General features: G+C 48.7%; 1 protein-coding gene across 1 annotated transcript in view; it reads left to right on the plus strand.

Annotated features, from left to right (window-relative positions):
- The window catches only part of HRAS (HRas proto-oncogene, GTPase), a 39,810-nt gene extending 17,661 nt beyond the window's left edge, over positions 1-22,149 (plus strand). The window contains exons 2-6 of the mRNA XM_063158735.1: positions 11,728-11,881; positions 16,399-16,577; positions 18,800-18,959; positions 19,669-19,793; positions 21,846-22,149. Of these exons, the coding sequence (XP_063014805.1) occupies positions 11,771-11,881; positions 16,399-16,577; positions 18,800-18,959; positions 19,669-19,788 (570 nt within the window). The 5' untranslated portion in view covers positions 11,728-11,770 and the 3' untranslated portion in view covers positions 19,789-19,793; positions 21,846-22,149. The remainder of the gene's footprint in view (positions 1-11,727; positions 11,882-16,398; positions 16,578-18,799; positions 18,960-19,668; positions 19,794-21,845) is intronic.
- Positions 22,150-23,377: the final 1,228 nt, after the last annotated feature.

A 23,377-nucleotide genomic window follows, 5' to 3' on the forward strand; every position in this document is an offset into this window, starting at 1 on the left:
GCTGCATGGGATTTGCCTGAGGACTTTACCATGCAGAGGTTGATCTGTGATGGAGACTGCATTGTCATGCCTGACAAAAGGATGCTTCAGCTTAGAAGGGCACCTGCAGGATCACATTGCCCTGTTTTACTTTTCCCAAGCTGTTACTCCTGCAGCTCATGTTTCAGATGTTTTGGGCTGTGCTTTGCATGGTCTCTTTCTGTGCTCTCAGGATAAATCTGATGATAAGGACAGGATGTTACAAGTGTCAGCTGTGTCTGGTCACCAGGTGCTTGCCAGGGTAGTACCAATTGCATGCAGGTGTTGGTCTCTGGCCAACGTCTACTGAAGACATTCTTGGTCTAATGACTTAGTTTTCTTCTTTCTGCTTGCAGTTAGGGGATTGTGTCCAGGCTCCCTTGCATCTCTTTTTCTATTCACTTCATGGACTTTCTGGCACTCTTTTCCACAGCAAGATGTCATCCGTGAAGCTCAGGGCATGGTTTGCTTCCTATCTGTACCTCTTTCAATCAAGCCAGTCTGGTTCATGTGACTAGAGTGTTTGCCCACTCTGTTGTGCCTGTTGCAAGTGAGGACTTGAGGCCAGTGTTGCTCTTTGCTCCATCAGTTATTGATCTGTGTAGAGGAACACCTCAGTTGGGCAGGGCCTTTGGAGTTTTATGGCCATGTCAAATGCAGTACCAAAGCCAGATCTGGATCTACTCATTGCCTGTACCAGGGTTGTCCGAGGGACTGGAGTTAAGTTGAGGGTTTCCACAAAGATGTAGGTACATCTAACCTTTAGGCATGATCAGAGGGACTTCAAGCACTCTTCTGCTCTCAAGGGCTTTCTTATTTGTGAATCAGCTTGTTGAACTCCAGTGTTGAGGAACCACATCTGATACAGGCTTGGTGTCTTGCATTTCTGTGGTTTCTTTTCAGCTTTACTTGGCCTGCAGATGCTGGCTGTGAGCCCACCCAAATCCTGCTTGTCGTTGTTGCTCTGGACTCCCAAGGAAGCTCTGGAAGGAAACTGCCCCTGGCTTTTGCTGATTGTGCAGGTCTGCCAGCAGATGCTGGAGGCTGTGACGAAGGTGGTGGAGAAGGCTTTGTGCTCCTGTGCCCTGCACACTCAACCACAGCCACTGATGAGCACATGTTTTACAGCAAAAGCTTAAATGTGGGAGAACAGAAATCCCCAGCTTTACCATAAGTTTCCTCTGTGACTGTCAGGAAGTCACTTAATTGTTGCGAGTTCTTCATTGCAGGGTGGAGTTCCTTGTTCCTTTATCTGCTGTGCCAGTCATGTGTTGCTGAGGGTTGGGATATATGAACCTGTCTGGAGGCCACTCAGAGTTGAAGGAGCATGTCTCCTGTGTCCATTCTGTGATGCTTGCAAGACAGGCAGGATGAGTCCTTGGACAGTATCCCTTTGTTGCTCCAGAGCCAAAAGGGAAATGGCTTCCTTTTCAGTGTGGAGAGCTGCAATCCTCACATCTTCAGTCTTTTTCATAGCAGATCTGTGATTGACAGTGATGCACCTAACTCCCCCACAGCAACACTGCTTGGATTTTTTTTTTTAAATCCAGACTTGTGCAGAGGGAGGGGATATGAGCATCACATCAACAAATCTGATGTGGCTGAGATTTACTATAAGCGGTGAAGTGAGGTTTGGGTAATTCAGGACTCTAACTTAATAAAGTTCTGCTGATCGAAACTAAAATCTTGCACTGTAACCTTTGGATGTTTCTGTTTCAGTCAGGCTGTATGATGGTTTCCCAGCATTGCACACACAATGCATTGGTTGGTTCTGCATGGCTACAGACTTGGTTGTGATGAATTCATTCATGGCTGTTGAAGGGCTGGGTTTAGAGGTCTTCTGTGGACCTCTCTGCCAGCAGTGCTCACTGTCCCCATCCCTCTAGGCTGCAGCTGGCTGATGCTGCAGCTGCCAGGTCCATAAATCAGCAGCGTGCCCCTGAATATCTGCTGCATAATGACTGATGCATATTCATGTTTGCTATGTTGTCACCCTGCTAATATAATGTATCTTGGTGAGAAGGAGAGCAGGGACAGGGTCCCAGTAGCTGGTGCCTCCTTGCTTCATTTTATCTCCTCTTTCTGCTTCCACCTTGTCTTTGGCTCCCTAAGATACCCCCTCTCTTGCTTTTCTAGTGTATTTTCCCCAGCTGCTTCTCCCAGATGTGCTAAAGCAAGCCCTGCAGGTTTGCTTTTTGTTATGGTGCCTTTTTCCCTTCCATCCCTGCTCTGCTAGTAAATCAAGGTGTGTACCTGCAAAGGCCCTGCAAGGACTAAACATGGGAGGATGATTGTTATATTTGAGCATGTAAATTAAAAAGGCCTCCTAATAAAAAGGCACTCTGGAAGTATCTGGTCTTGGCTGTTCCTTTGAGTTCTGTTTTTGAATGAGCTTTTATTGGTGTCCCATTGGGATTGGAAGGGTGAGAAGGAAACTCAGTTTTGGTCCCTCATCCCAAGATGGACTGTCCCTCACCCACAACTCACCTGTGGAGAAGATGCTGTTGCACCTGTGCTGCTTCACCCTCTATCTTGAAAAACGAGGAGGAAGAAAAGTGCTGTACCACCTTTCCCTGGAAGAGATAAAATTTTGTAAGATCTGATTAGCAGCCTGTGAAATACCACATGTGAGAGAGGATGGATGGGGGCTGGCTCTGCCTTTCTTCTTTCAGTACCAGATCCTAAGTGCTGTCCAGGGAAGCTGGGGAAGCCAACTTGGGTACTAACCAAAGTGTGTCCTGAGATCTGCCTGAGTCCAAGCAGCCAGGACTTGGGATCCCTCTTATTCCTGCTCTGTAGTCCTTCTTCTAGGGGGGACTTGAACCATTCCCGAAGAGAGGACCCTATTTCTCTGTGGAAGCTCATTAGCCATCCAAAGGGTGAGTGCCACATGGGCAGGAGCAGACTGGGCTCCTACTGTCTCAGGATACTCATTTGTCTGCTTTTATGCTGCTGGCCAACAGCTTCCACCTTTTATCACCCAAACCCAATGCCACTGGCTATCTGGAACTTTCTGCTGAAGGAGCTGTGGTGCAATAGGACATGTGCTGTGTGAACCATTCCATTCCTGGAGACTAGAGTTCACCAATTCAAACTGTTTTAAATCCTATTTTGCTCCAAAAACTGACCTTTCAAAGAATCTCTTAACCATTAAATGCTAAAAAACCAATCACCTAAAAGCATTATCAAAAGATTTCTTGAAACTTCCCAGATGCAACTACCCTGTTTTCTTATCCATGTGTTTGCTGGTAAAATACATGTGTTAGGATTTAAAGCCAGCAGGAAGTTGAACAACCATACCTATTTCCATTGCAAATTCTTCTCAGTGAAAAGGGCTTGTATGCATTTCCTGGAACTGGTTTCCTAATTTTTCTTTGTCAACAGTTGTTGGGAGGAATAAGGAAGGATAGGGAAGGGAAGGAGAACAGAAAGCTCATAGGGAGAGTGTATTTCTTGACTCTGGGGTACTTTTTTTGCTGTGCCTTAGTGGTGCTCAGGTTGGGAGGCCCTGTTCTTAAGTGATGTAGGTGGCCACCTTATACCAGTGACTTCCCCCTTTCTTGTAGCTGGGCTTCAGGTGAGGAAAACAGCAGAGCCTGCCCCTCTGCTCTCAGCCCTACCTGCATCTCTGGGTGCTGATCTGTGGATCAGAGCATCTGCCACTCTGCTGGCTGCCTGTGCCCATGACCTAATTGTGATTTCATCAGGATAATTGGAGAGCAGGGCCTCTCTTACAGTATTCTGTGCTTTCCCACTTGATGTACCTTGGCTGAGCTGGGGATGAGCTGCCAGCTCTGACAGCCCAACACAAAGACTCAGCAGGAGACCAACAGCTTTCCCATCCAAAACTTCTGGGATTTGTTTTTTTTTTTTTTGTTTTTTTTTTTTTGTTTTTTTTTTTTTTTTTTTTTTTTTTTTGTTTTTTTTTTTTTTTTTGTTTTTTTTTTTTTTTTTTTTTGTTGTTTTTTTTTTTTGTTGTTTTTTTTTTTTTTTTTTTTTGGTTTTTTTGGGTTTTTTTGGGTTTTTTTTTTTTTTTTTTTTTTTTTTTTTTGTCTCAGGTGAAAACCCCAGATGGGAAATCACATTGCCTGAATTTAGTTCCCACCTTTACCACCATAGATGGCTTTGGGCCAGCCCCTTGGCTTGTTTGCATCCCCTTGCCTGCCTCTGCAGTGAGTAGGATGGTGTTTCTGTTCATGCATGGCCGCCTCCAGCTCTAGCACTGGGTGCTCCATTGCTTGCACCTTAGTAGTAAGATCTGAATCTGTCCCTTCTTGAGCTGTTGCAGCAGAGTCAGATGGCTGCAACCTGCCCTAGCATGGTGACAGGACCACTGGGCATGGGAGAGGCTGGACCTTTTCCCAGCAGCTGCTCCTTTCATCACCAGGAGGACCAGGCAGGACATACAGGTACCTTAGGAAACCAGCCTGGAGACAGCACCTCTTGTAATTCCGCACCATTACTGGGCAGTGTTTTCCCCAAAGTCTGATATTCTCTATTAGCTGTAATTACAGAGATCCACTTACACTGACGCTGCATACTCATCTGCTCCAAGTTTCTACTTCATTGCACCTTATATCTTGTGGGAAAATCAATACAATTTGGTACTGAAACTGGCAAGCCAAGAGATTGTTCAGAGCCTGGGTTCATGGTTGTGTACCACGTGTTTTAACACTTAACATGTACTGTCATCTATAATGTGGGTCTTGCTTTAAAGTTTCCTGGGTACCTGTCTATCTTTTTATACACTCAAGATACACCACACTGCCTTTCATGCATCTCATTAGTGCTTATAGGTGGGATTTTAATGTAAAGGAAAGTTAAAAGTTGCCTCTTCTCTTGAGCTCTGTTGTACAGAGTACCGTTGGTTTTTCTGAAAAAGGCTGGGAGGCCTGAGAGAAGCCTCTTTTCTAGGGTGAGGTGGAGGGTTGCCAACCCAGGCAGGGAAGTGTCTGCCTCTGAACCACCTGCTCAGCCTTGGGATACTGGAGAGGAGATGAAAGTGGAGGAGTCCTGGCAGTTTGCAGCCTTCTGCATCTCCTTCTCCTTTTCCTCCTTCACACTGCTTTCCCACACATGTTGGTATGTTCAACACTAGGCCCTGAGTCCTGACTGCAAGATAGGAGCCCAGGCTTTTGAAGTGTCTCACATTGTCCTGTCCTGCACTTCATGCCTTTGTTATCCATCTTTACCAACTTGCAGACAAGTGTAAACTCCAGTCTCTTTCCTTATGCAGGTTACTCTTGCTCATGTAGAGTCTCAAAGAGCACTGAAGTGTTGGATCATAAATCACAAGAGTAATTTAAAAACTGACTTCAGTTTTTTTCACATCACAGGCCCTGCCAGATGCAGAGAACTGTGACTTGGGTGCTAGCACAGGTGGTCTCTCCCATCTGCATGTGATTTTTTTTTTTTAAGGGTCTGTGTTCAGCAGTGGTGTGGGAGGTATAATTTGCTTGCATGTCTCTTTCACCCTTTCTGTGGGCTGGCAGCAGTTAACCCACAGAGCAGTGTGATTTCCCTCTGTGGAAGTTAGCTTGGAAGGTTGGTTCTTCTGCAGAGACTGTGGTGGGATGAGTAACTTGGTATCAGGGAGACAAATAGAGTAGTGGTGGTGGTGGTGGGAGGTGAAGGTCCCACCATGATTCTCAAGCATATCCCAGCACCTTCCAGAGTTTCCTGACCATGCTGCTCCTCGTGCCCCATTCATGATGCTGGAGACGTGACCATGAGCAGTCCTGACTTACAAGTTTCTGAGCTAAAGGGCCTGCTCATCTTTCCTTGGAAAATAGTAATTCTGGTGGCCTGTACTGGGTGTGGAGAGTGGGGTGCATGAGCAATTTCTTCATCCAGAGGAAAGCTCTTGTGTAGCTGGTTTGTTCTCTGGGTTTATTGTGTTACTGACTGATTTAGGTTGTTTGCTATTTTGGGTAGTTATAGCTACCTACCAGTTGTTTTTCTTGGAATAAGCTGCCAACAAAGAACTTTTTAAAGAAAATTTACTTTTTGAGAGGGAAAGCAAGAACAGTGTAGTTGCACTCTCCTACTGCCAACAGCAGATGATTGCACAGCTTTGTCTTTTCCTTAAAGGTCTGACAGCTGAAGCAGGAACCAGGGAGCAGAGAACCGGCAGCAGCTTTGGAGAGGATGATACTGTCTTGTTTTCCTTTGCCCTTCCATATTTTCCCAAGCCCTTTGTGGTTGGGTAGTCTCTGCCAGAGGTGCTTTGATGAAACTGTGAGGGCTGGGCCTGGTGCAGTGACCAGTCCATGCCTGTTCAAGGATCTGTGCAAAGCTGAGGCTTGCACATTGCTGCTGGGAGATGTTTATGGCTGCTGTGGAGAGCAATCCCTCCCTTCCAGACCTGCCTATCCCTCGGACCTGCATGCTTTCTGCTGTTCTTCCTCACAGGTTTCTCCTTGAATGTGCATCTGTATTTTGAGCCTCCTACATTATGTCATTCCTTACCCCTTTTCTTCCTTTCCTCTGCAGCAGTATTTTTGTGCTCGGTCCCTTGGGACAGGCTGCCTTTTGCTTCAGATCTTGAAGAGCTAGCAGAGGATGGAAGAAGGCATTCTGCTCATTTTTGGCTTTTTTTCTTTTTTTCCCCTAATGGAAGACGTTTATTATCTCCAAGTCATCTCTCCAAAGCAGGGCCAGTATTTGCAACTTTTATTCTCTTTGGCATCCCTTTCTCTCTTTTACTCTGTGAGGTGCACTGTCTGAGATTGCAGGTATACAAGCAAGCCAACAACAGGCACAATTGGTTAGATTTGTAGCTCACTTGTTGATTTAAAAAGCAAGAAGTAAATTAAAATGAAGCATTGGATAGGCTTCATAACAGAGCATCAGCTTGCCTGCCTCAGTTCCATGATCTCTTTGGGCTGGACAGGCCACAGAGAACATCAGCATTTTGGTCCTTGAGTGGAAACAAAAGGTGGCATTTCACACCACTGGAGAGGCTCCTTCAGTCCCTCCACAGGCTGTGCTTTGTGATGTTGATAACAGTCTTGTGCATGAGCAAATGGAGGAGACTGGACAGTCACTGGGCTAAGCCAACAAGGTTTGTTTATCAATGGTCAGATATCACTGAGTAGGATTGCTGATGTGTGGGTGTGGATGACTGCTGGTAGAAGACTGGCATGAGTGTTTTTCTCCTAGAGGACTGCAGACCATTTGTGCCTGCAGGGTGTCTGTGCTGAAGGGAAATAGAAGCAAACACAGTGGCATTTGTGGTCATATGGCTCCTCTGGACAGGGCTTTGGAGGAAAGGGTGCCTGGTCTAACATGAGCCCAAAGAGATTTCCAGAGTTGAAATTGACTTCTGATGCCTTTAAATGCAGAAACTCCCAGTGGGCATGTGCAGTGATGGTGAATGCTCAGTAATGAACAGTTGTAAAACTTGTGGCATGGCTGGCCTTACTACAGCAGCGTTGTGCAAAAATCTGTCTCTTGACTTGTTCAGTTGGCTTGGTGTCTGTCCTGGGAGGGAAACAAAGCGATGGGAAGAAACAGAGACATAGACAAAGATCTTTCAGTTAGTTATTCTGTTTGGAAGGATGTCAGAGGCTCCCTTGTGGTGAGTGTGTTGGAAACCCACTGTGTATCCCTGCTGCTTGATGCCTGAGCTCTTGTGGGAACTCTCATGGTGAGATGGGATGTACTGATGGGGCTGAGCCCCTTGAGTTCCTTGCCTCATGAAGAAGGTCAGGTTGTTTGTTGCAGGACACAGCTGGATCTCTGGGTAGCAGCTGTAGCCTTGATGCTCCAACCTACTTTAGGTCTTAGCCCTGTGACAGCTTCTGCCAAGCATCTTGGTCCTCGTTTCTGCAGGCAGGGCCTCCATGCTGCCACCCAGCATGTGCAGGCAGGGGAGGTGCTGTGCCCTCTGCCCTCACCCACGCCTCCATCCCCTCCCTGTGAGACAAAGGTAGGATGTTGGTGTCCACTGGGGCTGGGTGCTTGCTCTTCCTGCTTGAGGCTGGCAGGTGGCTCCTGTTTGCTGGAGCTGTGTGGCTCTGGCTACTGGGCTGGGAGCAGCTGCTGCTGCCAGGCGGAAGCACTCGGCGAGGCTTTCCTAGACAGCTTTGAACGGGAGCCAGGAGCCCTCTTGCTACAGGAGCAAATCCACGAGGTCGGGAAATAGAGCAGCAGCAGCTCCAGCTCCACGCTGGGGCTCTTGGCTTGGCACGCGGATCCCAGCCCTCCTCTTTCCAGACGGTGCTCCTGGAACTGCTCTCCTCCTCGCTGTCTCTCAACTGTTGCTTGAAAGCCCTGTGTGTGGCTTTTGGGGGGTGTAGTAGTGGAGTGCTGCAGAGGTGATAAATTTGGATAGGGAAACACTAGATGGTGACCTGGATCAGACTTTCAGATCTTGAAGAGCTTGCAGAAGATGGAAGAAGCATTGTTCCTGCTCTGTGTGGGACTGGGAGGCTGTGCTTTTGTGTTTCACTCTGTTATTTTGTGGTCAGCTGTGTGTGGGCTCTGTGTTGGCTGCTGAGCAATAGAAACTGGAAATCCTCGCATCAGGAGAAGCTTTCACAACCACCAACAGGCTGTGAACCTCCATCCGGTGTGTCACCAGCATGAAAACTGGGGTGTCTGTTACCGTCTCTCTGAAAGGAACCCCACTCTCTCTTCCCTGCATCTGTGTTATAGGAAGCCAGAAACGTTGCTTTTGGGATGGTTTTCCTTGAACCAGCCCTTATAGTGGTGGTGGTGGTGATAATGTTTTTGTGACACTGAGGAACAGCCACCCCTGTGTTGGCACTATGGGTGCATCGAAGAGCAGCCTTGCTCTTCCCATGTTCAGGAGTAAAAAGTGTGATGGGGGAGTTATGAGATGGTTTTGGTAAGCTTAAGGATAGCTGCCCAGCTCTCTGTGGCAGAGATTGGCCATACTGAAATCTCTGCTTTCCCTGCAGCCTTTGGCTAGGCTGCTTCTTTCCATGGAAATTGCCCATGGCCTGGTGTGCTGTTGGGTCTGCATGCTGCCCTGGAGGAGCTTGCAGTGGGGAAAGGAAGTGAGCTCCCCTCAGCATTGATTTTAGCCCACATTAACTGGGGCAGCTCTCATGCCCAGAGCTGTCCATCATTCCCCATGCTCTCACTCTGCATTAGGACATGTTTTACAGCAATGGTGTGGAGCAGCTAGGCTGGACCTGCCCTCCTTTGCGAGCTGCAGAATCTCTCCTGCCACTGCAGGGGCGAGGATGGCAGAGCAGTGGAGAGTTAGCTGAGGTGACAGCACCTTTGAGGGATGGTGTCAGAGAGCAAACACCAGCATTGCAGAGCTCTTGCATTAAACTGTCCATGTGTGGGCCACAAGTGGGGAGTAGCAATGGCTTCTTCGCCCCCTTCATTTTCCCTGCCTCTTGGGTGTGTGTGGGAAAAGAAGATGTGGGTTTGTGTTTCTGTGGAGAAGCCAGACCTTAAAACTCTGTGCTAAGGTGGTGATGTGCAGGGCTTGCTGGTGTGTGGCTGCCCCTCTGCTGTGCAATGGACCTCAGCTGGGGTCGGGACCAGGGGAAGACACTCAAGCTAATGTGGGTGACCACCTTGTCCCCCACCTCCTGCTGCAGTGAGCACCATAAAGCTGCTATGGCTGTGGGAACCTTCCAGAGGAGTAGGCAGTGCCTTCCACTGGGGTGGTCTTGAGGGAGAACCCCCTCCTAGAGAACTTATGTCTTCTCCTTCCCTGGGGAGTCAAAGCTTTTCTCACTGTCTCAGCAAGTCCTGCAGTTGTGCCTGGGCAGTTGGGCCGTTTTCCTTGAGCATCTTCATGGCACCTGCTTCATCTTCAGATGCAGAGCAAAGTCCATGTGTTTTGCTGGGGGATGGAGATCTCCTTGCTCTGTAGTGAAAGGTGGGAGCAGTGTTTCTTCAGACCCCCAGAACCCCTCTATGTTCAGCTGTGAAACTGTTTGCTGAAGGAGTGATTCCCTCCCCAACAGCTGTGCTGGTGGAGATGGTCAGTCCACATTTGCTCCTCAGTCCACTTTTCACCCTGTCTCTTCCCAGAGAGATGAGAAGCCTGGGATGGGGATCTCTCTTGTCCCTGAGAAGCAGTGCATGTGAGAACAACATGTACAGGAGGGCACGCATTAACGGAGCAGAGCAATGTGTGTGCACAGTCAATTAGTGAGATCACGTAGATTCTCTCCTGTAGCCTTGCTTTTGATCTCCAACTCTTCCCTGGCTGCCAGAATAGAGGCACATTGGACTTTCAGAGGAAGCAGTGTCACTCTCAGGAAGGCACCTAGGGTATGACATTATTTGCACTTCATTTCCCCCCACCATCACCACTTTTCCATCGTGTTTAACTGCTTCTCCAGCACAGCAAACCAGAGGTCCTGCTTGGCATCATATTTGTCACCTGGCTGCTCTTCTGTACCCCTCATTTGCCCTTCTTTAGGATTCTGGATGCTCAGAAGGGCTTGAGCTTTGTTTCCCTTTCTGCTATCAAGACAGCAGCTCAAGAAAGGGCTTTGGCAAGAGGTGGTTGTGTCTGATTGCTCCCTGCTCCAGAGGGAGATGTAACTGTCTGGGTGGTTTAGGGTTACAGTCAGGTGGGGATTGAAGGCAAAAAGTTCTGGCTTCTTTGCCATTAGATCTTTGCTGTGTTAGCAAATGCATCAGCTGTGGTCTGGGTCTAGAGCAGCCTTTGCTGGCACAGTTTGTAGCAGCTTCCAGAGTTTAGGAGCAGGGCTGACAAGCCTGGGGAGGAGGGTGGAGTGATTTAACTATCTGAGGTGGGAGGATGGAGGAGAGGGTTCTAATCCCTGTGAACACTGAAGGGTGTCTGACAAGGGGAACTGTGAGCTTGTCTTCCTGCTACCTGCTGCATTTTGGGTGGCTTCCCCTGAGCTTGCAGATGGTGGCTGAGAACGAGGATCTGACCCTGGAGTGACTTTCAGTGGGCAGGGGCTGCAGTCCAATGAGGGTGGATTTCTATTTAAACCTTTGGGGTTTTGTAATCTTCCTGAGTTAGTTCCTCTTTCTCAGCAGACTTGGAGCAGAAATTTAAGGGAGGAGCTGGGGGGATGTGAATCTTCTGCTGCTGAAGGGCCATGGGAGGCACACAGCACTGCAGAAGTGTGGTTTGCTCATCCTCACCCTAACTATCATTGTCACTCAGCACCTTTTGTGACAGCATCTCTTTCCCCCTTGTTGAGTGTGCCAGATTGAGCTCAGGGAGCAGGGATGCCCCTTCTGCAGTCCTTCCTGTCACAATAGTAGGACTGTTAGCTGGAGGACAGGCAGAGGGTGTGGATGTGCCACCATCTCAAGCCTGCTTTGTGGTTTGAGGTTTGACACAGCCATGAGGGTGAAGACATGGAGGTAACAGCATGTTTGGGCAGGGCTGGACCTTTTCCCCTGCTCTTGTGGGAATTGACATTCCAACCTCGTTGGCCAAGGGTTTCAAGTCTATCTAAAGATTTCAGATCATCAGTTTGAGATAAGGTAAAACCAGACTTCTTAAACTGATTACTTCAGGGGTTGATGTACACAGCCTGTACCTCTTGTTTTCTCATCAGTAATGCTCTCCTACCTCTTGAAGTTTGCTCAAGGAACCTGTGAAGTTTGCATCCAGATGGTCAGGCTGAAGGATTGCAACAGACCACAGGATGAACAGAGTTTTTGTATTTGGGTTGATGGATTATTTTAAAGTAACCTCTCTTAGCACAGTGACCATGTTTGTCCTTGCAGGTGGTGGTGCTCCTGGAAGTGCTGAGCTGGGGTCAGCTGGAAGATGACTGAATACAAGCTGGTGGTGGTGGGAGCAGGTGGTGTTGGGAAGAGTGCTTTGACGATACAGCTCATTCAGAACCATTTTGTTGATGAGTATGACCCCACGATAGAGGTAAGTGGCTCTGGGCATGGGGTCTGTCTGTCTGCATGTTTTCGACTTGCTTTTCTCCACCTTGTCTCCAACCCAGAGCATGCTCAGTTTGGTCTCAAGTCTGAACTTGAGCAGGGATGTTCCTCTGCTTTGCAGAGCTGTTCTGAGTCACTATGTGTGTGTTCAGAGGTCACAGAGATTGACTTAACATCTCCTGCAGAAGAGTAGTGGTGTCTGCTGAAGAGAGGTGACATGAGAGGCAGCAGAGACAGGCAGAGCAGGGCAGGGGCTGCGAGGCAGCACAAAAGTCTTCCTTTCTGATGAGGTGACAATGTAGGGAGGGATTAAAGGTTTAGAATTGAAGAGCCATTTTGTGCCTGTGCTTCCATTTCTCCTCCCGTGAAATCAGAGTAAATGTATTGACGTTTTCTGCAGGATGTTTTGAGCTTTATTGATGAAATAGGTTTTATCAGAGCTTGGTTGTATTATGTATGTCTTGCAGTTTGAGCAGGACGTGCTGAGCAGCTGAACTGCTGTGGCTCCCAGAGTGCTGCCTCTGCTTCTTCACAAGGAGTTAAAGGCTGATGAGTGTGTCTCGGTCGGTGTGGATGGCAGCACTGACCTGTTTAGCTCAGCACCCTGCCACAGGCTCTATGGGGGCAGAGGGGGATTCAGTGTTCAATATCCATTATGATATTATTATTTTCTAATTTTTCAAAGATATATTCCATTCTCCATCTGCTTTCACCATAGTTAGTGATGTGCTAATTAGCCTCTGCATGACTTACACTTTTGTTGGGTGAGACGTAGGCAGTAGCCACTGCGCTGCACGAGGAGTAAAGTCCACCCTGGGAAGGCAAATTGCAGCTCTCTCTCTCTCTCTCTTGGACAACATCCTCCCTGACTGCAGTCCTAAAGGATTCTCTACCAGATGTGTATAAATGCAGCTGTGGTTTCTGCAGTTATTATTATCATAATGGCTAAAGGCCCCAGCTGGGAGGAGAAATCTATTCTGGTAGGTGTTTTATGTTTAGTCCCCACCCTGAAGAGCTTACAACTTACATAAACAAGGCAAGACAAGGCTTGGTAGAAAGGCAGAAATAGTCTTACAGTCCTACAGATGGGAAGGAGAGAAAGCACTTAAAAAGCACGTGCTATTACATCATTTGGCCAAGGTCACCTAAAACGTCCATGGCAGAGACTGGAATTTAATTTAGGGCTCCCGAGTCTCCTTGATTATGAATGCAATTGCCTTTGTCCCCAGCTCCTCTCCCCTCATGTGGCTGGCCCCAGTAGTATTGCATACTTTTCTCAGAAACCCATTCCAGTTGTTTTTGCTAAAAGAGTGTTCATGGAGCGCACCCTCCTTGGGGAGACATCTGCAAGGATGCATCCTCTCTTGGACCTTAGGTGGGCAGAGGCAACTCCTACCCAGTGATGTGTTGGGTTTTGGCATCCTGTGGTTTTTGTCTCCAGCTGCCTGCTCCCTGTGTGTACCCTGCAGGGAATTTTCTCCATGTAAACAGGCAGCAGGGAATGTAAACCCTGCATGGCATTTCCCAGCACACCCTCTTCACCCTACGCACTTCTGCAGTGCTCTGGGAGACGCCTGCTCTCTCCTCCACTGTTCACTCCGGCCCCATTCTGTTTTTCACCTCTTCCAAAAGCTGCCACAAGCTGCTCTTCGGCCCTCTCACCCCTGGTACTTTTCCACCTGTGGGTACCACCAGCCCTGATGCCTTTGCAGCTCCCTTGGTTGTACCCTGCTTTCCCTGCTACCCCAGCCAACTACTGATTCATTTCACGGTGATTCCTTTTAATTATGCTTCATTTTATGGGGATTTAAGAGACCAAGAGCTACCTGCCAGCCATCCAAATGTGACCAACAAACCACCTTCCTGTGACTAAGCTGCTTTGGATCATGCCCAGGAGCTGACTATGACTGTTCAGCTAGCTAACAAGCAGCACAGCAGTGCTGAAAAGAGCAGGATAAAAGGGGGGAGCAAAGATGATATGTGCATGGAGCAAAGGCGTTGCCCGCTGCCCACATGGATTGAGCACAGGCTGTGCTGCAAAGGGGGGTGCAAGCAGATTGGGGTGCACTGAGAAGATGTTCCCCAGAGCAGGAGGTGTGCAGGTTTGTCCCCTGTCTGGGGTAGAGACCCTGACTGGGTGTCTGCTCCCCTCCTACCCTCCTGATTTGCCAGTGCAAATGTTTGGCTCTGTAACTCAACGCTGTCACCCCAGTACAGCACACTGTCACAGGCCAGCTCTTGGGCTGCCAGGGAGCCTTAGGACCTTTGTTTTGGGAACAGGAGGGCCAAGGCAGCAAAGAATGCCACTGGCATTGTCCCATGGTGAATAAGCAGGGATGGAATAAAGAGTTTCACTCTGTTGAGCAATTCTTTGGTTCATCTTCCAGCTCTTGGCAGCTAGCTAGTAATGGGCTGCCGGAACCTCTGGTCATGTCCTGACTGTAGTGCTTAGCAAATGGGCCTCTTGGCCTGGTCCTCCAGCACAGCTGGGATGCTCCTGGCATCCACCTGGGATCTTGAGTCTGAACCCCAAACAGATGTTGTTTCTGCTGCCTGGCACTTCACAGCTGGGTCTGGCTGCATTCCCCCCTGCTCAGGGTGGGGTGGGACATGCAGGGCTGCAGAGAAGGGCTGAGGCTGCAGGGTGCTGCTGTGGGCTAGTGGCAGCCATGTCACCTGGTCGTGTGGCAGGGACAGCTGAGCTGCCATCCTGAGCTTCCTGGGGAGGGGGAGATCTAATGAAGCTGTACACAAAGAATTGATGGGGAGAGCTTGTCCCCTTCCTTTGCAAAGCCTCCTCTGCAAGATTGTTTTATATCTCTGCCTTGTAAGCCAGCTGGCTGACCTTATGGGTATCCTGTTGATGACCTGAGCTGAGGTGTGGGATCTCTTCTGTGTCGGCATGCCTGGGTGCTGGTGAAGCATCCTGGACTAGAGACTTGGTAATTCACTGTGAACATGTGTGCTGAGAGGCTGGTCCTCTGTCCCAAGCCAAGGTGCAGAGGTGGGAGGATGCTTTGCGGGGCAGAGAAGGCACTTGGGTCCCCTTGCACAAAGGAGGCTCCAGATACATTATTGATTAGAAATGGGAGCACATTCCTGCAGGGCAGCCCGCCAGTTACCTTCAGAGCAGTTGGCTGAAAGCCAGCCTTTCATTCCATGCTTATTCTGGATGGGTCAGCAGTCCACTTTTTGGGAAGGCACAGCTGAGAAGGTCGTGGCAGAGCAGATCTCATCTCTGATTTCACAGCCCTCTCTGCAAGGTGAGGAAAGACTTTAATTAGCCCCAGCAAATGACGTTGTTGTAATGAACCAAAGGATGGAGGCCATGTTGGCCCTGTTCCCTTTCTGTGCTGCTGCCGGTCCTGTTGGTGCCCTTTGCTGCATCAGCTGTTTGTCTGCAGACCTGCAAAGCTCATCTGATAACATTGTTGTGGTCGTTGGAAGAGCAGCTGACATTTGAATTGATTTAAACTGCAGCCATGGCCTCTGCGAGTGGCTGCAAAGCACGGTGTGGTTGTACTGCTGACTTGTACCTTTTTCATACCTTTCATTTTGGCTTCCTTCTCTTGCTGACAGCTGAGGATGCTGCACTGTCCACAGGGGATGTCCTCTGTGCAGGGCTGCCCCACAGCATCACTGCTGATGAGACTGAGCTCAGGAAGAAGCATAGTGGGGAGGAGCTGTGCTTTGAGGAGCCTGCTGTGAAAATGAAACCTTTTGAGGGGTGCTCTGGGTGATTTCCAGACCTTCTCACATCTATGACAAGTTGTGATTGCCTTTGCTGCAGGGAAAACCCCCAAATTCAAAGGACCTGCCTGTATATTTCTTACCTCTCATGGAGCCCTCTGGGCACAGACAGGTTGTGGGAAACACCCTGTTCATGGTGTGATTTTATTTTATTTTTTTCTCATGTTTAAAGAAGAGGTTTACCATCAAACCCAGTCTGAAATCTTACTGATGGCAGTATTGCCTCTGGTGCCTGATTTGAGATGCATTGGAGGCACTGGATTTCCAGGTTATCTTAACCACCTTCCAGGCCTGCAGATCACAGATAGTCACTGGAAGCCCTGGCTGGCCAGAGCTCCTTTCCTGAGTGTCCTTCCTCATCCAGCAGAAGGAACTGGAGCTGAGACTAAACAATCTTAGGAAATACTTGTTGAGGGCTATGTGGTATAATAGAGACAAAGCTGCACGTGGTCTGCCAGCGGCAAGGCTGGGAATGGGGAGAGCATGCTGGGAGCTGTCTTCTCTGTGGTTCTGACAGACAAGGAGAAACCTGCTTAGCTGCTCCCTTTTTCCTTTGTTTTTTTTTTTTTTGTTATTTTTCTTTTCCCTCCCATTTTTGAAAGAGACTGAATTGTCTCTAATGGAAGCTGAACACAGGCAGAGCATGACCTGGCATCTTCCTAGGGATGCACTCGTTGCATCCCTTTGTTTAGCCAGATCCAAGCCCTCCCTTAATGCATCCTCCTTCCTTCCTTTCCCTCTCCTGGCCTGCAGGATTCCTACAGAAAGCAAGTAGTCATCGATGGAGAGACCTGTTTGTTAGACATCTTGGACACTGCAGGGCAGGAGGAGTACAGTGCCATGAGAGACCAGTACATGAGAACGGGGGAAGGATTCCTGTGTGTCTTCGCCATCAACAACACCAAGTCCTTTGAAGATATTCACCAGTATAGGTCAGTATCCTGGGAAGGGCCTTTCCCTCTTGCCCTGTGCGAAGGAGAGGCCTTGCTGCTGCTGCACTCTCCTGCCCACCCTTTTAGATCAGGCCCCATAGTGGAAGCACAGACTGCCAGCAAAGACAATTAGCTCAAGTGGCCATTCCCCAGGGAAGAGACAGCGCAGACGGCTAATGTCAGTGACTCCAATAAAACCCTTCCAGAGGGATTGCTTGTGGCCTTTGGGGACCTGGTAATGTAATGTTTAAGTGTTTATGGTGACTAAAGAGAGAGCTGATCCTGTATGACCCCCCTCCCTTCCTTCCCTAATTAGTGGAATTGCTTTGTTAGCGCAATCGATCTCTGCGACTTCTGCTGGCCCCAGAGCTGGGAGGGGAGGCTGGAAAGGACAGGGAGAGCTGCTTGCCCTGCTGTCCACTGGCACGACCAGGCTGTGATCTTCCAGCTTCACACATGTGGAGAGACTCCTGCCCCACTGGAGCTTGGTTTCAAGCAGGGCAAAGATGGAGCAGGAGAGTCAGGGCTCCAGTGAGGTGATTTGCCCAAGCAGATGTATGGGGAAGTGGTGATGAAGCAGGGACACCATCCCAGTACCATCCCAATTCTCCTCTCTGTTGATGTCATCCCTGCAGAGCTGAAGAGTCAAGGGGGTGATATAAACACAGCAGGAATCTTCCCTGTTTACCCCAATGCTACTTTAGGGAGGGACTCTGCTTGCGCCTTTTTCTGAGCCTCGGCTGTGATGGCAGGCACTTGCAGAGGATGCGGGAGATGGCTCTGCCTGTCCCTGCTCTGTCACTGCCCACAAGGGACTGTGTATCCCTGTCCCTCATCATAAACCAGGTCCTAGTAATCCTGTTGTTTTGAGGACAGGCACATCCCTTCCTTGCTCCATAGTCAGAGGTGCTGCTTGGAGCTGCTGAGATGTTTCAGTCTCATCCAAAAGGCTGTTCAGTGTAATAGCTGCACAGGTGCACTAATTTGGCTTCTTTCAGCTGAACCAAAGGACAAAGGATGGGATTTTCCTAAAGCACCTGAGGGACTGAGCAGCATTCATCCTTGTGCTGGGGCTGGTGCCTGTGAATTGCTTGCAGGATGGCTTGATTTCAAGCCATCATGATGTAAATCACTAGCTTTCATCTCCTTTAGCCTGTGCTCTTTGTGTTTGTACTTTTAAAAGAATATTCCCCAGAGAAATGCTCGCTGTCCCTGGTTAGTAACCATTTGGAGGTATCTCTTTTCAGCTAAGTGTAGCCTGTGCACTAAATTTAGTACTTGCATTTGCTGATCAGGATGTTACACAGAACATTTAAATGGCTTTATGGCATATCATGCACATAGTCAGACTTCATTTCTATGTTCTACTACATTAGAAAAAGATGATTGATTCTTCTGCGCATGAATGTCCAGCTGCCTTTGGATGGAGATTAGCATTCAATTAAAATGCAGAAATTGGCATTTTAAATCTTTTATTTGTTAAATTAAAACCATATTAAATGTTCTGGACCCACGAGCAAAAATAAAAAAGCTGTTTTACATCTGAAGTTAAATGATTTATTAAGCAAAGGGAGTTATTATCTATCAGAAGGGAATTGAATGGAGTTTTGTGGTCATAATGGCCTTCAAGATTTTTAGGAGTGATAGATCTCATCCTCGCCCACCTAGTTTTAGATCCAATGTTGGAATGAAGAAGTGAGCATTACAGCTTTTTTAGTTCCCAGTTGGTTTCTCAACTTTGAGTGACCTGAACTAAACTGAAAGGGAGCAAATACTGCCTGTGCATCTGCACAAAAGGTTACAGCTGCCAAAAGCTGCTTTATCAGCTCAGCAAATTCTGGTTGCAGGTGATTTTTTATTTTTTCCCCCATTTTGGGGGGATTACTTGATATAAAATGTTGGAAATAGCACAGGTAACTGCTTGAGAATTAATTTTTATTTAACCTAAACTATCTTAAGCTCATGTCTTAATATAGACTGTCATAATTCAAGTTGTTTTGTAAATAGCTGCATTTAAAGAGCAGAAGTATGTTTAGTTTTCATTTCCAGAGGTGCTCTAACTGTTTTGCTATTTTACTCACTTGTGTGCCATAGTTATTTACATTTTCCTGAAAGCTCAACACAAGGCATTCAACAGCAGCGAGGGGTAGCTGTCAAATCCTAACTAAAAAACTGGCAGGGAGTGTTCTGGATCTGCTTCTTCACGCCTCCTCCTCTTGCAGAGAGCAGATCAAGAGGGTGAAAGACTCAGATGATGTCCCCATGGTGCTGGTGGGGAATAAATGTGACCTCCCTGCGCGGACAGTGGAGACCCGGCAAGCGCAGGACCTGGCCCGGAGCTACGGGATCCCCTACATAGAAACGTCTGCCAAAACCAGACAGGTAGGAGGAGACTTTAGAACAAAAGGATCTTTTTCTCTTTTTTCCTCCACTGCTGCCCTGGAGGGGCAGGAATAGGCAGGCACCACCTTGCAGACAGATGGGTGTGAGGGCTGGGCTTAGTTGCTTCCTCAAGGCTAAATGCTCCCTCCCTCAGGATGTTCCCTCCCAGTCCAGGCTTGAGCCTCCCATCACAAGAAGTGCATCATCATGCTGTGGCAGCAGTGAAGAGAAGATGCCTTCCCAGGGCTTTCTCCAAGGCTCTGGAATAACCTCCATAGTCACTGCAAGTCAGCTAAGCTCAGGTCATTTGGTTAACCTCATCCATGGTCTATTTTAGCAAAATATACCAGTGCTGAAAGGACCATGTGCAGCTCCCAGAGCATAGAGGTGGAAATGGAACTGCCACCTTCAGTGGCCTAGTGATGGCTTTTCTCTTGGGTGGTAGACCTCATTCAGACTGCTGAGAGCCGATAAATCTCAGGGACTTCAGAGATCCTTATCCTGATGGTTGCTCATTCAGTTTTGCTCTCTGTTTGAGGGCCACACTCAGGTCCTTGTTAGTCTTCCCAGCTCGGTTCTGTACCTTTACCTCTACAATCTTCACTCCTGGACAGTGTTAGGGACACCTTGCTGGGGAGCAGAGCCCTCTCCTCTCTCCACTGTCCCTCCTCAGAGCGGGCAGCTGCTTCAAGCCCTGCTTTTTCCCCAGGGCGTTGAGGATGCCTTCTACACCTTGGTGCGGGAGATCCGGCAGCACAAGCTGCGCAAGCTGAATCCCCCGGATGAGAGCGGCCCCGGCTGCATGAACTGTAAATGTGTGGTATCGTGACTATGGTAAGTGCTGGAAGCAGCACATGAGGTGCAGTGGGGAAATGTTGGAAGTGGGACAGGAGGTGGGTGCAGATGCACTAGCCAAACAAGTGCAACAGGATCAATTTCAGCAGCAGGAATTGTTTAATGAAACACCTTTCAGATTGATAGAGCGTTTTTCTGTGAAAACATAGGTAAGTGAAAATTCCCACTTCCCTGAGGAAGTATGTGGCAGGAAAGGGTTGTTTATTTCTCCCCCTCATTTTGTGCAACAAAATTCTATACAACTGAGTATTTTAAAAAATAATAATTTGTTGTGCTTTCCCCAGGAAAGCTTTTTCCCATGCTGCTGTTCTGAAAGAGGAGTTAAGCTGGCGTTGAAGGTGTACAGATCACTGCATGCTCCCTAGACTGACTCTAGAAGGGTTCAGATGAAGAGCTGGCTGGGTGCATTGCCTCCTAATGCACTCACATAAATTGCCTCATCCTAAAGCTTTAGAGCAGACCTGTCTTGCTGTGAAAAGTCCTGTGTTCTTCAGAAGAGTTTTCCCCATTAGATAAATCCCCTGGGCTATGTGGAGCTGATGCAATGTTGAGAATTAGCCATAAGGGGGCTGTTTGCTTTTATAAATTGTGTGTGCTGGAGCCAGAAACAGTATTTTTCAGATTGTTTATGTTCACTTGCCTGTTTTTCTTTCCTCTTTTTTTTTTTTTTTTAATTATGAGTTTATTTAAAACATTGCTGGATAGCAGTCAGGGAGAGTTCCTATTGTTGTCCCTGCATGTACTGGCTGGCTTTAAGTGAAAGGCCTGGGAACATCTGTCTGTGTAACCAACTCCTTCATGGCAGAAAGTTAGAGAGGGGCAACTAGGGATGAGTCCACCAAGGAGATCAATATCTAAGGACATCTGGGACAAATGCATGCATGAACATTGCCCTTAATGTCTTTTGGGGATTCTCTCAAGCACTTGGACTGGCCCTTTATCCCTATAAATAGCTGCTGGAGTCCTAAAGAGAAGTGCACTGTATCTAGAGATGGTGTTAAGAGGGTCTCCTGAAGGTGGAGATGAACAGCAGGTTTCCTGTGATGCTTTTTGAGCTAGAAGCCATGAGCACAGCAGAGCTCTTCCTCCTGCCCCCCACTCCCAGGGAAAAAAACCTAACAAAACAGTGCTGGCAACGTTTGCTTCCTATGAGCAAACACCCACCCCAGAGCCCCACCCCTCCCTCCCAGCCCAGGCGTGTGAGGTCGGCTGGGGGCCGAGCTGAATGCTGTGCCCAGCACACTTATCACTGCTAAGGGAGATTTTCCAGATGTTTGTGTCCTCCAGATGTTCAGGAGCGTTTCCTCCGGATGGGGATATGAGCTCAAGGCTTGTTTCCTGCTCTGGCTCACAGCTGACAGCACGGGCTTGGCAGGGACTGCTGCTCCTTACACCGACCGCCAGGAGCCCAATCCTTGGCACAGCCCAGTAGCAGCACCAGCTTGGGCAAGAAGGGCTGGGAAAGGGTCACTTGGAAACACTCCTCTCACTTAAGAAAACATGGCCTGCAAGTTGCCTGTGTCTTTTTCTGCTCAGGCAGAAACTGGAAACCAGACATCCCAGCTTAATCTAGCTGCAGTGCCCAAGAGCAGAGAGGGAGGAACATCAAGGCACAAAAGGAGAAGTGAGGCAAAGACATGCTGGGATTTGGGGAGAAGAAGGATGGGTGTTGTGGCCAACAAAATTTGGCTGCATTTGCCCTGGACTCATTTTGTGGTTCCCATCATCCCTGGAGGAGGTGGAAAGATCTTGCCAAACAGTGCCCCTTCCCACAAGGAGGTTCAGAAAGAGGCAGAAGCTCTGGTGAGGTGCCCAAAGCTCACCCATCACTCCACCGACTCCAAGACTCATTCCCTTCAGCACATGTACAGATGCTTTGCTAAGACAGACCCAGACCTCTAAGACCAGTGTAGCCTTTTTGCTCTGTGGGCACTAACAGGGTCATCCCCAAATGTGAGGGGAGAGTACTGGGAACAGCCCCGCTTGTTCTGATGGGGAATGAGCGCTCATGAGTGTCCTCTTCTGTTTCAGCTGTCTGGACCGTGTCTTGGCGAGGTTCCCACTGTGCAGTGTGCAAGGAAAGAGGTGAAGCAAAGGAAGCAGCAAACGGATTCAGAGGAGGAGTACTGGGGGGGAGAGGAGCAGGACGAAGAGGACAGGGGGAGCATGAGGCCCTCCAAGGACTATCTCGCACTTCACCCAAGCCTGTGGCAAACAACTTCTTTTTTTTTTTTTTTATCCCCATCCCCTCATCCTTTGGCCTCCTCCCACCCCGGCAACTGTACAAAGCCACAGATTGAATCACAGTAAATTATTATTTGATCGTCTCAACAAATCACCTTGATGGCTGTGTCCTCCTTCCAGAGGCTGCTGCTGCTGGTGCTCTGGAAGGATCGCTGGTGGGATGGTGGGGAGGAAAGGGTGCTGACATTTTCTCTCCACAGACCAAGGTCATGCTGTAGATGATGGAGGTGATCAGGGTGGGAGAGAAGCTCTCACGGCAAGACAGCTTGTCTCTGTCTCCAGCAAGTCTTTGTCGTGTCCTCCCCAGCCCACCTGGAACTCTGCTGGCCCCAAGTTTTGGGAGGGTGGAAGAGTGTAACCAGTCCAAGCCTGTCCTTGGCGCCCCTTGAGTGCTTTGCTTTCAGCCTAATCCTTGTGGGATTTATGGCCTCAGATACAATGCCTGGAAGGGAAGAAGCATCAGCAAGGAGATTCAAGAGCTGCTTTCACCTCAGCTGGTACCAGTCTGTTGCTTCCCTGATTCCTTTCCTGTCAGCTTTTTGTGGCACAAGACCTCCCTCATGTGTGGTGCTCTAGAAGGAGAATTGGGACTTTTTGGTCCCTTCCAGCCCTAGCTATGCTAACACCTGTATAGCACATACACCTTGGGCTGCTCCAGTATGTACAGGTAAGCAAATCCTCATCTGCCCAGTGCACGGCTTCCTGACTGGTGAGCATGTTGAGAAGGACTCTCCTGCACTGCAGAAGCTGTCTGGCTGCTCAGCAACTAAGACTAAAGGATTCAAGCTTCCAGTTCCTGGGTTTCAAGTGGGTAAGAGTGTTTTGGATTAGGGCTAATCTGTTGGGAACCCTGCCTTCGCCCAGCTCTGCTCCTTTGGGGTTTTTGCCTGAGGTCTGACCTACGTGCCTTTTACTTGCAGCCCCGAGACAAGGCATTGCATTCAGTGCAGTGGATAGCTTTCCCTCTTCCAAGCTATTGCACAGGCTAATTTACCTGGCATCCAGAATTAGAAGCATCAAAGAAGGAAGGTGATCCAGCTGAGTGCGGCAGGGAGCAGTTCTGCATGGGCTAGCCCAGGCCTGAAGAGGTGCTGGGTTTGGCAGCCAAGGTTGGTCTGGGTTGGGAGCAGTGAGGGTGGTGTGTAAGTCACATGACAAAACCAGTAAAGAAACCCTGGTCACCTCCAGCACAAAGCCACAGCCCACCCAGGGCTTCCCAGCATCCTTGCAAGCAACCTCCCATCCCACTCCCCATCCTCTGTCATGCCAGGCAGCAGCAGAATTAAAGCAACACAATTCTACTCCCATGCTCCTGGGGG

The sequence above is a fragment of the Melospiza melodia genome, chromosome 6 (assembly GCF_035770615.1).
Source record: "Melospiza melodia melodia isolate bMelMel2 chromosome 6, bMelMel2.pri, whole genome shotgun sequence".
Classification (NCBI taxonomy): domain Eukaryota; kingdom Metazoa; phylum Chordata; class Aves; order Passeriformes; family Passerellidae; genus Melospiza; species Melospiza melodia.